We start from the raw sequence: 13,121 nt of genomic DNA on the forward strand, positions 1-13,121 counted from the left end.
ATACCAGCTCTATGGGATTTTTTTTCTGTATCTTTATGCCATATTTTCTTGGTTTCAAATTACATTTCTTCATATTTGAGGATCTTCCCTTACTCTAAGCAGTTCATGTAATTGTCTGGGACTGACACCTCTATAATCAATGTCATTTTGGTATTTTTCTCTTTTGCCATTATATCTGGTTTTTCTTCCATCCGGCTTTTATCACTGAGGATGGGGGTGTCCCAGGTGATCATAACCTTTTCATTTTCCACAATTTACTTAGGGTCATGATCTCAATTGTTTTTCTAAGCACACATGGATAAGTTGCCTATACATGTTACATCTTGTGAACTCTAGAAAGAAGCTCTCATTGGCACAATGCAAGTCCTACAATGAGCGTTAGCAGCAAATTTCAGAAACTGAGATCATGTTCCACATGCCCTGGCTTAGGAGTGAGGCTCATTCTTGTTGTGCTATGCATGAAAGTAACCCATCTGGAAAAATTGATCCTTCTTGGAGATACTTTAAGGGAGCATATAACACCTTAAAACCAACTACCAATATAACTGTGCAAGTCAGAACCAAATGATGACTAAATGGCTATATGAAGTACCTGCCAGTCTAGACTGGTAGGTTCATAACATTAGCTGAGCCAGCACTGAAGGAAAGAGAGGAGTATTGGGAACTTTGGGAGGTGGGAAGAAGTGGGAAGAGGTATCAAGGAATATTAATGAAAGGAGGATATTGATTGGTTGTTAGGGTAAGAAAATGAGAAGGTAGCTGAAGAAAGTTGATTGGCTGTATAAACCAATATTAAACTTGGAAACGTGTGGGAGTGATTTTAGAGTCATATCTAGTTTTGTTGGTTGTGAGGAGAGTGGGTGGATGAAGGGAAGTTGGTGTGTGAAGGGTGTTTGCGTTATGGGTGGTAATTAGACCATGTGACTGGTTAGTGCTTGGTTAGTGTGTGGTTGCCCCGTAATTTTTCCTTACTTGCTGGCTTGGAAACTTGTGTGTGAGTGATTTTGGCGTCATAGCTAGTGTTGTTGGTTGTGAGGAGAGTGGGTGGATGAGGGGGAGTTGGTGTGTGAAGGGTGTTTGTGTTACGAGTGGTAGTTAGACCATGTGGCTGGGTGCTAGGTTAGTGGGATGTTGTGAAGTGAGTGTGGGTGGTTGCCTTTAATTTTTCCTTACCTGCTGGCTGGGTCAGTAGTTAGTGCATTGGTTGGAGTTTGCAGTGTTGAAGGCCTCAGAGGTGGGGTGCCTTTCTGGCCAATTCCCAGTGCTCATCATTGGTAGGTTGTTTAAGTGAGTAGTGCTTAGCGGCGGCGGCGACTATGTTGCAGATGGGGCCTTACTTGGTTGTAATTTTTTCTGATATTGCTGCTGCTTTGCTTTTTCTGGGAGGGGTGAGGTGGGGTGCTGTGGGTGTGAATGTGTGCTGAGGTGGCAGTATTCAGACGCTGCTCGGGGAAAGCAGCTGTTTCTTGTATGGGCAGTTTTAGCAACATGGCTGTGGTGCTTGGGTATTGGCTCTTGGAGTGCCTTTTTCTCATTGACAGTCACATTTATTTTGAGGGCAGTGTGCAGGTTGGAGACTTGTGGACAGCTTCAGTTTTGTTTGGGGCAGTGTGGGGTGAGACAGAGAAATGCTGAACCATATGATGACCAGGGTAAGGATAGGACAGATGATGTACCATGCTAGGCAGGAAGGAGGGAGAGACCTCAGAAGCTTAACATGGGAAGGCAGATGCTGTGCATTGGTAGGAGCAAAGGGACGGGGACATAGAGGGGTGATGTTGAACAGGGAAAGTTTGGGACACAGAATAAAACTAGGTATGTAGATGAACATAGAGTTATGAAGTTGAGCAGAGGGGTTATGGACACAAAAAGGAGATACTGCACCTTGGGTACCATAGGAGGAACACAGGAGTGATGTGGGGCAGTGAGTGTGATAGGGACAGAGAATGGTAATGCTGCACATGGGAGGTTATGGAAATAGGGATAATGCTGAAAAAAGTGGCAGGGACACAGAAGATGTTCAGACAATGCCCACAAACTACTGCCTCCCGCTGGAAGCAACACAAGGGGAACAATCTTTGTGTAAAGAAGAACACCAGATTCATCTGGTGTGATATAACATTGGCTGAGCTGATGTCACCGGCTGGTAATATTTATTGAATGATGGTGTGGGTAAAATGGGAGGGGGGACAGATAGTGAGGGGAATATATGAGGTGTTATCAAGGGTCTGTAGAATAAGGATTGACAATTTTATAAGAGGAGGTAAGAAAGGGTTAATAGATAGAGCTTGTAAGAAAGAAAAATGATTAGGGAGGTTGCTAAGGTGATGGGGTGGAGCAGTCATGTGATTGGTTGGATGTTGTGGCACTCTGGAGTGAATTCTGTGAGGAAAGGGGAACAGTAGAGTAGTCTCTTCAGGAAAAGATTATTCTCTTCAGAGTATATTAATTCTTACTAAAAATATTCTTCTTCATTGTGATTTTAATGTTAGGAAGTTTGGTTTATTTTGAGTAAGATAATTTTTTGCCTTGTTAACCTTCTCTGTGTCTGTGTTTTAGTCAGGGCAGGATATTTTGTCTGTCAGGTGCTGGATTTGTTGCCTGATTAAGCAGAGACTGCAATGGAGAGGGGCAGTTTGGGCTCTTCTGTGGAAGTTTCACAGCCTTGCAGCACAACAGTCCCCTGTGTGGAGTTGCAGTTAGCGCTGTCTGCACGACAGTGAGCAGAGTGGGTTGGCTGTGAGGGAGATGGGATGTGAAAGGTGTTTGCTCGCTAATGTACGGTGTGTGAGAGAGGGACTTACCTGTTGGGGTTATTTCGTGTGACACAGAGAGGTCTTTCTGTTGAGGTGTAATTTTGCCAGGTTGTTTCTTAGTAGGCTAGTTTGGAGGAACTGGCAGGTGGTTGGTCTTTAGTTCACGAGGGTAGTGACTGGCTGGTCTGTGTGCCACATGGTAGGGCACTTCTAGATAGGTTTGAGGCTTTGACTCTAAATTCTGGTGTTAGAGGGAGGGAGTTGAGAGGTGCCGATGCTGCATTCAGGTGTTTGTTTTTACAGCTAGGCAGAGTTGTGGATTTGTGGCCTTTACAGATTTGGTGTTCCAATGTCTGGGAGCTTAGGAGCACTGGCAGCTGCCATTGCAATAGTTATGTGCTCAGCGGCTGCATGACTGTATGGCATCAGCATTCACAGTATTGTGATTTAAAATTTTGTTTGGAGTGTCAATAGGGGCCATCTTCCTAATTTTCCTTTTGTGCTGTGGCCTTTCTGGGTCTCTTGGATCTTCCTGTGTCTGCCATTCTTTCTGTGGTGATTAAGCATGGTGTCAGCTGTCCTGATTTGTTAGCTCAGCTGGAGATGACCTGTTCTTGGTGTTTCAGGTACATTCATATTATGTACTTGTGGTGTTTTTCTGGGTGTGTGGTGTGTGTGTGTTAGGGGGAAATAGATTTCTTGGTGTCTGTCTCTGTGGAAAGGGAGAGGGTTCATTGTAGTAAAGTTGAGGGTTTGGTTTATTTGTGATGGAGAAATTAAAGGGTAAAGATTTTTATGGTGTTAGTGGGGAATCATCTAGGTAAGTGGTGAGCAAACTTAAACAAAGTTATTGTAAGGGTAACAACCTATTGTGTATGTCATGTATAGGATATACTGAGTGGAGTGCAGTGAAAAGGGTTGATGTGAATCGCTTGTTCACTCTTTCCAAAAATACTAGGACTAGGGGGTGTGCAATGAATCTATTAAGTAGTAGATTTATAACAAACCAGATAAATATGTCTTCACACAACATGTGATTAATCTATGGAATTCGTTGCTGGAGAATGAGGTGAAATCAGTTAGCTTAGCGGGGTTTAAAAAAGGTTTGGGTACTTTCCTAACCGAGAAGGCCTTATCGAGATGGCTTGGGGAAATCCTCTGCTTATTCCTATGATAGGCAGCATAATTTCTGTTTTATTACTAGGGCATAGAATTTGGATTATAGGATCTCACTAGGTTCTTGGGTCCTGGGTTCTTGGCCACTGTTGGAAACAGGATACTGTTCTTGATGGACTTTTGGTCTGTCCCAGTATCACAATTCTTCTGTTCTTATAAGGTGCAAGGCATCAGAAGCACTATTGGATAGAGTTAAGGGGGGGAGGGGGTTGGTCGAGTAGTCTGGAAAGTAAAGATAGAGATGGAAGGATAAATAGCTGCCACGATAATGATGGGGGACAAGGATTTATTAGGGATAGGAAGACATGCAAAAGTGGCATTGTGGAACCCAAGGGTACAAGAGGCCAATAAGTAGCAGATGGTAAAGAGATAGATGACTTCTTCACTAATATTTTCTGTTCTGGGTTCACAGCTGAAGTGTTTGGGGGGGAGGGTGTACAAACACCTCATGTGACTGGGGCAGGAGGTAAAAAACCCTGATTGATTTTCAGTGGCTTGGGTTTGTGAGGGTTCATTAGAACTACGGGTGGATACCATGAGGGGAATGGCTGGTACATCCAAGGGTACTGCAAGAATTTGGGGGTAGTTCTGGTGACTCTGCTGACTACCTTCTCACTGCTTCTGTAGAGTAGGGAGTGGGTAATGCATGAATAGAGCAGGGAGAATATGGTTTCCCTCCACAACAAATGGAGAAAAGGCAGCACTAGGGATATACAGACCGGTAAGTTTGACTTATTGGTGAGTATCTCAATAGAAACACTTTTACAACAGAGCTTGGGGATTCACTAGAGACAGATTTGGATCAACAAATCTGCTTACTTTCTTTGGGTGATCTTGGCATTAGATAAGGGAAGTGTGGTGAATATGGTGTATTTTGATTTTAGTCATTTTACCATTTTCATAGGCATATCGTATTCAGTGTTCTCGGTATGGAGGGCTCCACTGGTGGTCTGGGGCAGGAACTAGTTGGTCAGTAAGGTGTCAGTGGGTTGTGGTCCCAGGAGATGGTTATGCCAAGGGAGGATCTTATCGGTAGTGTGTTTGAAGGTTTGTTATTGGGCTTGTTCTTTTCACAATTATGTAAGTGGGATTGTTGTAGGAGGCCAAAGCAGTAATGGACCAGACAGTCCTGATAGTGTGCCTAACGAGGATGGGCTTAAGTTGTAGAATGGCTTCATATTGTGCAGCTCAGATTTCATGTTTAGAAATGCCAGGTCATGCATTTGCATTGCTAAACCACAAGGGAATGGTGTGATTAAAGGGTGAAGACCTTGGTGTACGAATGAGGAGTGCGGGTTTGGTGTGATTGTATGTGATGAGCTTCAGGAGGCAACCAGGTTGTAACAGTGCTAGCAAAAGCTAGACAGATGTTTGGATGCATGGGAATCAGTATGGCCAGCAGGACAATGGAAGTTTGCTGCCCCTCTACAAATTTTGGTGAGACCTCCTTGTGAATTTTGTGTACATTTAAGTTCAGTTCAAAGGAAGGCTACTACAAGGGTTGATGGTCTATGTCCTATAGGCATATGGGAACTGAGTTCATGATCTTCATCTGTATACTTTGAGGAGGAGCATGAGAAGGGAGATAATAGTGATGTTTAAATACCTATGTGGCCTAACTATACATGAGATGACTCCCCTTTTATTTGACAGCAAATCCAAAGTAAGAGGGCAGGGGATGCAGTGCAGCAGTGCTGGGCTCTGCAGTACGGTATGGCGCTACATTGTTATAGAAGGTGAGGTAGATGCATGAAATAGTTTTGGAATTCCAGTAGGTGTAGGAGTAGTAGATGCATGAAATAGTTTCTGAATTCAGGACGGCTTTGGATAGGCACATGGACTCTCTGGGAGAGAGGAGTTAATTGTTACTGTGGAGGGGTATACTGGCTGGGCATTTTGGTCTTTATCTGTCCTTATGTTTTTTTTTCTAAGTGGCTTTGTTTGTGTCCTCAGACTGGAGGAACTGCAAGGCGCTGGATAGGTGCTGAGAGCCAAACTGCTTTGTTTGACTCATTTTCTGCAATTTTGGGTGCCAGAGGTGCATTGCTCCTTTCTCATATGGAGCAGCTGCATGTTCTATTAGTACTGTATTGTTTGTTTGTAGGATGATTTTAGAAGATGGTTCACTTGACATTTGCTGGTGTGGGGATTTTATGGAAGTTATGAAATTGGTTGTGGGTGCGTGTGATCTGGTGTCCATGTGCAGGGTTTACTTGTTTGTTTGTTTTTTGTATGAGGGTTTAGTGACATTTGTTTGCAGTATTGCCTGATGTGTGCACTTCATGATTTGTAGTGGTGCTCTGGCGATTAGCCTTTTTGCAGCACTGGGCAGATTATCGAGTGGGTAAACTGGCACCTTCTCGACCTGCTATTGTGTTCATGGGGTAGATGTCTGGAGATGTTGGGTTGACTGCAGGTTAAATGCAATTGCCTATTCCCCGGTCACCTTCTTGGAAGGATCAGGAATTTGGATTCTTTTATACGTGTGTGTGTGGAGTAACGGGAATGTGCAATATCTTGTTTACCATTCTATTGGGCTGGTGAGGATTTTCTTAGCTGTTTCTGAGTCCAGTGGGGCATGGACTATAGATTTTATGGTTAGGTATATGGAGCATTTGTTGGGAGTGACCCTTGCTAATCCTTTTCCAGCAAAGACAGTTTCCTAATCTTCTATTCTGCTTCCCTTCTGATTCTTTTGGTGGGTTGTGACATTTGTTCAGCAAAGGGAGAGGATTTCATACTGCCCCTGAGGCAGGATCTGTTGTCTGCTGTCTGTGTTTTCCCTAATGCCCCCACCCCTTTTTGTTTTGTTTGGTCCTCTATTGAGTGTGTAAGGAGGATTGGGACATGGTTGCTATTGAGTGGGTTTAATACTAAGCTTTTGGAGTTATGGATAGCATGTGGGGGTTTAGAGTGGTTTCTCATGAGTTTGTTGCAGCTATTTTCCATGGACATTATTGTCCTGATGCTGTCAACCTTTCAGGCATAGGTTTGGCCTATTTTATTGGAGACTTGTTTTAAAGCTGTTGGCCGCAGCTTATGTGGTGGGGGGAGCGGTGACAAGCTCGAGGCTGTCACCGCTTGTGGCGGAAAATGGGGTTTGGCCCAGTTGGATCTGGGAGATGAGCAGTTAATAAATAAATAAATGTGACACTCGTATGCGATACCGCTGCGAGGGGAAGCATGACCTTGCGTCACCGTGGATCATGTTTGGGGGGAGGGGAAGCATGACCTTGCGTCACCGTGGGTCATGTTTGGGGGGAGGGGAGGGGAAGCATGGCCTTGCGTCACCGTGGGCCGTTTGGGGGAATGTTATAAATTTAAAGACTTAACTGGAGCTAGTTTTGACACCGAATAGCTCCCTTGGGGTGTGTGAAATATGCATTGGGGGTTTGTTGATTTTTGGACACAGATTGCATTGTAAGTGAAGATAATATTCAGATAGATAATAAAGCTGCGGCCAAATATTTATTCCAATAAAACTGAGTTGTGTGATTATTGATTGATGGTGATTAGCTTTCAGTTGCAGGTGACAGGAATGCGAATGCTAATGTTATAGAATCTATATGTAGGACACTGAATTATTATTTATTAAACTAAACTAAACCTTAAATTTATATACTACTTCTCCATAATTATAGAGCTTTGCACAGTTTACAAAAGCTTAATATAAGGAATGAGCAGCATAATGGGGTTGGAGGTTGAGTATAGGGGGGAAGAGAGCCTTATATTTTTGTGAATAGCCTTGTTTTTAGATGCTTTCGGAATAGTTGGAAGGAGTCCAGATTCTGTAGTGGGGCAGAAAGGTTATTCCAAAGCCCTGTGATTCTGAAGGTGAGAAATTTCCCTAATCTTACTACATAGAGGATATCTTTTAGCGAGGGGAAGGATAATTTAAATTTATGGATGGACCTGGTAGTGTTGGGACTCAAGGATAGCCCAATTTAAGCAATCTTATTCACATTGTCATGGAATGATATATAAATCCTTAGCCCCTGAACAAGAACTGAGAAGCAGTGACCACAGCCCATTATTATAAGAATAAAGACATTTTATTTATGGGTAAGTATAACAAGCAAAAGTGAACACATGAGTGACTCAGAATTGTATGACAATAGAGCATAAACAACACATATTCTTATCAGCTAGATAGAGAAAATTCACACAGAAACCTTGGCTATGCTCAGTAATTGAGGGCCATTATTATTATCCCCCAGCAAAAACAGAGATATCATAAACCTAGCAGCAAGGTATTTTCCCAGAGAAATTAAACAGGAGGCAGCAGGAACTCTGTAAAGTCCAGATGATCAGTGCAGGGAAGGCAGCTGGTAGAATGGGAAAGCCAGCAGAAATCCTGATGTACAGTAATTCATTTACATAGTTCAAACAGGCATTGTCCTTGAGATAAGCAAACTCCTCCCCCCTATTCTCAAAACATGATGTTCTGGAAGGTACAGGAAAGCTCCTGACCTTAGCGCCCAGAATGGTGCGATCATCTTTACAGGGCACTGTGTACATGGCTCAGAAGTCCAGATAAAAGTTCCCCATAGTACCTGAAGCATGATGCTTTGGAAGATACAAGGTCACTCTATCTTTGGCACCAGAATACAAGGCATGTTCAATAATTCAGTTCTAATTGATGAGCATATTTAGGCAAAAGGTTGCCACTGATGCAAGATGTCCTTGATAGCACTTGGTGCAAGTCTTTCTCTCATGCAACTGACTGAGAAAGATTCAGGCAAATGCCCATGCTGTTTCATAGCATTGCCTGTGAGATGTGCTATAGAAGACTGTAGTCATACTCTATTATTTGCTACCTAGGGCCCATACTCTTACAATCCCCCTTTTTTCAAGATAACCAGCTCTAAAAAGGGGTTGGATAACTTGGAACACTAGCCAAAATTAATGGTGTACTTTTATTCACTACTAGGATGCAACATAGTAATGCTAATATAGTCAATTAATACATCATGAATTGACAACGTGTCTATGCAAATGAGTTTGATAAAATTAATGAGTATACATTATAATTATAAAATGCACAGAGTGAAATATGACAATGTACAAAATAGCAAACTCAATGGAAATGGTATACAGTATGTACAGGCAGATATTCACATAAGGTAGCAACGTGCGTCAAATTACGTCAAAAGATATCCATTGAAGATGCAGAAAAGGGACATGAAATAAACAATGACTCAACAGCTATTGCGAGGGGGGAGTGTATGTTATAGGAGGGTATATGGAGTGGTAATTGACATCTATGGTTGTCTGTGTGCTGGAGAGAGGCAGAGAGCTATATGTGCATCCGCACACACACATGTATATGTGTGCTCGGTTGTTACAAGTCTGGCTCTTAGATTTTTGTGCTGGATCCTAGATCCCATGAAACTTTGCCAAGTCCTGGTATATATTAACATAACCTACCATCAATGCACCTAAATTTAGGCACATCCAGCCACAGCAGGGATCACACACAATAAAGTATTCTCTAAGTTGTGAGCATAAGTGGTTGCCCGCCCATGCCATACCTATGCTCTGCCCACATGTATGCCCCTTACACTTATGCAAGCCCTTATTGAAAAGTGTGTACGGTGCTTAAGCACATAAGTGTTAAATTTACCTGAACAATATTCAGCCAGAAGCGGTCAGTGTTTTTATATTCACCATAAGCTGTATTCCCAGATATTCAATGTTGGACCATGTCTGTAAACTGGCATTGAATATCCATTTATAGGTTGGACGCTAATGCTTATGTCGTTAAGCACAATGTTCAGCCCTTAATTGCCTAAGCTGAACTGTTTGAATATAGAACTGCTATTTAGGCAGCCAATTTAAGCAATCTTATGCAGTTAAGACTTGAGTAATGACATTTAACTGTATAAGTTCTAACTCTAGCCCTGGAATACCATATATATTTTCAATGTTACTCGCTTAGTATGTAATAAGCGATTTATCAAATTTAAATAAACTTGAAACTTGAAACTTAAATACCGCAGGTTTGTAAGATTTTGCACTAACCACAAATATTCCATGGCACTTACTGGTTAAATGCCACTGAATATTCAGTTAGCTATGGACAAGCTATTTAAGTGGGCAGGAGCCTCTAATGCCAGCTTAAATCATTTTGAATATCAACTGGCCCATTTGTAACAGCAAGGGGCACATAGGCATGGGCCTGCTATGTTAGAATTGCCTTTTCAGTGTTTATCTCTTGAAAATATTTTCCTCTGTAGAACTTTTTTCAGTGTCATCTTCACATCCTTGTTTCTAAGGCTGTAGATGAATGGGTTGAGCATGGGAGACAACACATTATACACCACACTGGTGACCCTGTCCTTTTCCAAGGAATAGGTGGATGAAGGCCTAAAATACATAAAAATAAGTGTTCCATAGAAGAGAATCACCACAATGAGATGGGAGGAGCAGGTAGAGAATGTCTTGTGCCTTCCTCCAGTGGACTGGATCTTCAGGATAGTAGCAATGATTTGGGTGTAGGAGGTCAGGATGATAAAGAAGGGCACTATTATCATCAGAGAGCCCACTGTGAATATCACCAGCTCATTGATGGAGATATCTGTGCAAGAGAGCTGTAAAAGGGGAGTGACATCACAGTAGAAGTGTTGGATTTTATTAGAATTGCAAAAGAAGAGCCGAGATATCAACAATGTGTGTAACAAGGCATTGAGAATGCTGGTGGTGAAAAAAGAAGCTGACATGCTTATACATACATTCTTGTTCATTATTTTGAAATAATGTAATGGTTTACATATGGCAACAAAACGATCATATGCCATGATGGATAGAAGTATACTTTCAGCGGTAGTGAAGACAATGAAGAAATAGAGCTGGGTTATACATTCAGGGTAAGAGATGGTTTTCCTATCAGAGATGAGGTTGCTCAACATTTTGGGGACAGTGACAGAAGTGAAACACATATCTACGAAGGACAAGTTACAGAGGAAGAAATACATGGGGGTATGGAGCTGGGAGTTCCCACCAATCAACAAGATCATAGTTCCATTCCATAATATGTTGATCAGGTACATGACCAGGAAGACTACAAAGAGGAAACCTCTTAGCTCTGTTCGATCTGTGAGGCCCAGAAGAATAAATTCTGTCACTGTTGTCTGGTTCTTCTGTTCCATTTATAAACCTTTTGATAAAAATCAAATATAATATTAAAATAAGGGGACATGCCAGAAGTGCAATAAATAAGGTGTTCTCATTTCAAAATATTAACATTTGAGCTTTAGAAACACACTTTTGGAGAACAAAAGGAAAATATTTCAAAAATATAAAATGAAAAACAAACATTTATTACATATTATTAGCAAACATTAAATAATGAGAATATAAACTAGGAGGTCAATATTTAGCCATTGGCAGTCAATGTTTTTAAAAATACTGCCACCACCTAAATTGGCCCCATATATTCGGTGTCTTTTTCATCGTGCCCATCATTTTATATTTCCCCTACTATTCTTTCGCTATCCCTTTCTCATCATTCAATACCTTCCTTTCCACTACTCATCTTTCTCTAATTTTCTCCACTCGGTCTTAATGAGTAAGAATGTTATTGATACTAAGGAGTTATCTAAACTTGTTTCCAGATTGACTAATGTCACTCCCTGTAAGCAAACTTCTCAGGAGAGTCCTCCCCCTGATTCTTTAGCATTATAATTTAGTACCAAAGTTCAGGATTTAAGAAATTCTTGTAATATGATAACAGAGTGTAGTGATAATTTATTAAATAAGATAGAGTACTGTTGTCTGGATAACTTGACTTGTAGTACTTGTAAACAACCAAACTGGCTTCTGTTTAAGAATCTTTTTGCTAAATACAGGCAGTCCATGGGTTGAGAACGAGTTACGTTTTTAAAGCTGTACTTAAGTCAGATTTGTATGTAACTCAGAACTTGTCAATTTTAAGATTCTTGCTGCTTACCTCTGCTCCCAGCTGACAAAAGAGCCAACTGCCCCTACCAGTGTTCCCTTTAATGTACAGCAGTGGTTCCCAAACCTGTCCTGGGGGACCCCCAGCCAGTCAGGTTTTCAAGATATCCCTAATGAATATGCATGAGAGAGATTTGCATACCTGTCACTTCCATTATATACAAATCTCTCTCATGCATATTCATTAGGGATATCTTGAAAACCTGACTGGTTGGGGGTCCCCCAGGACAGGTTTGGGAACCACTAATGTACAACATGCACAACCACAGACTGTTTTTAATGTGGCCATGCATCATTCCTGAATCTGCTGCAGGAGAAGTGTAGGAGTCTATGTAATTGGAAATACTGCTCAGTGAAATCAAATGAAGCCACGACTGCGTTCTTAAGTATGAGTCATACTTATGTTGGGTGTCTGTAACTCGGGGACTGCCTGTATGTGCATTCTTGTTAACCTTTAGATTCTTGCACTCCTATATTAATGCAGACTGCCTCGCCAAAGTTTTTTAAATAGATCTTTATGGGTGGGGGTTTAATCATGTTAGAACATGGGGCATTTCTAGTAGAAATGGGTCATATTACAATAACTCCTATTGTTAAAAATCATAAAGGATCTATTATTCAGTTATCTAATTATTGACCCATTGTTTTAATTCCTCTTTTTTGAAAAGTTGCTAGAAGGATTGGTTCATTTTCAATTGTTGGATTATTTAGAACATTCTGCACTGTTACATGATTCACAATCAGGTTTTAGACCGTTATATAGCACTGAAACAGTGCTAGTTTCATTGCTAGATATATGCATGATTTGTTTAGTAGAGAATTAAATGCACTGGTCCTACAATTGGAACTAAGGGCTCCTTTTACTAAGCTGCGATAGCGGTTTTAGCACACGCTGAATTGCCACGCACACTAGACCTTAATGCCAGCATTGAACTGGCGTTAGTTCTAGCCGTGTAGTGCGGGTTTAGGGCACGCTAGAAATCCCGCGTGAGCTAAAAATGCTATCGCAGTTTAGTAAAAGGACCCCTAAGTAGTGATTTAGATCTTGTTGACCAAGATACATGGCTTTTCTGTTTGGATTCTTTTGAACTTTCATTGGTTTAGAGCAGTGTTCTTCAACCTTTATGCACCTATGGACCGGCGGAAATAAAATAATTATTTTGTGGACCGGCAAACTACTAGGACTGAAATTTTAAAACCCCGTTTCCGCCCTGTCTCTGGGAGCTCAGTCCC

At 41.5% G+C, this 13,121-nt stretch overlaps 1 protein-coding gene across 1 annotated transcript; it reads right to left on the reverse strand.

Moving 5' to 3' along the window:
• Positions 1 to 10,132: 10,132 nt before the first annotated feature.
• On the reverse strand, positions 10,133 to 11,080 carry LOC117350235 (olfactory receptor 1F1-like). Its single transcript, XM_033924388.1, has one exon. The coding sequence runs from the start codon at positions 11,078 to 11,080 to the stop codon at positions 10,133 to 10,135; it is 948 nt and encodes a 315-aa protein (XP_033780279.1).
• Positions 11,081 to 13,121: the final 2,041 nt, after the last annotated feature.

This window comes from Geotrypetes seraphini, chromosome 1, assembly GCF_902459505.1.
Source record: "Geotrypetes seraphini chromosome 1, aGeoSer1.1, whole genome shotgun sequence".
Classification (NCBI taxonomy): Eukaryota; Metazoa; Chordata; class Amphibia; order Gymnophiona; family Dermophiidae; genus Geotrypetes; species Geotrypetes seraphini.

Excerpts from the sequence above, each read along its gene's own strand:
- LOC117350235 (XM_033924388.1), bottom strand. The coding sequence starts at position 11,080 with ATGGAACAGAAGAACCAGACAACAGTGACAGAATTTATTCTTCTGGGC.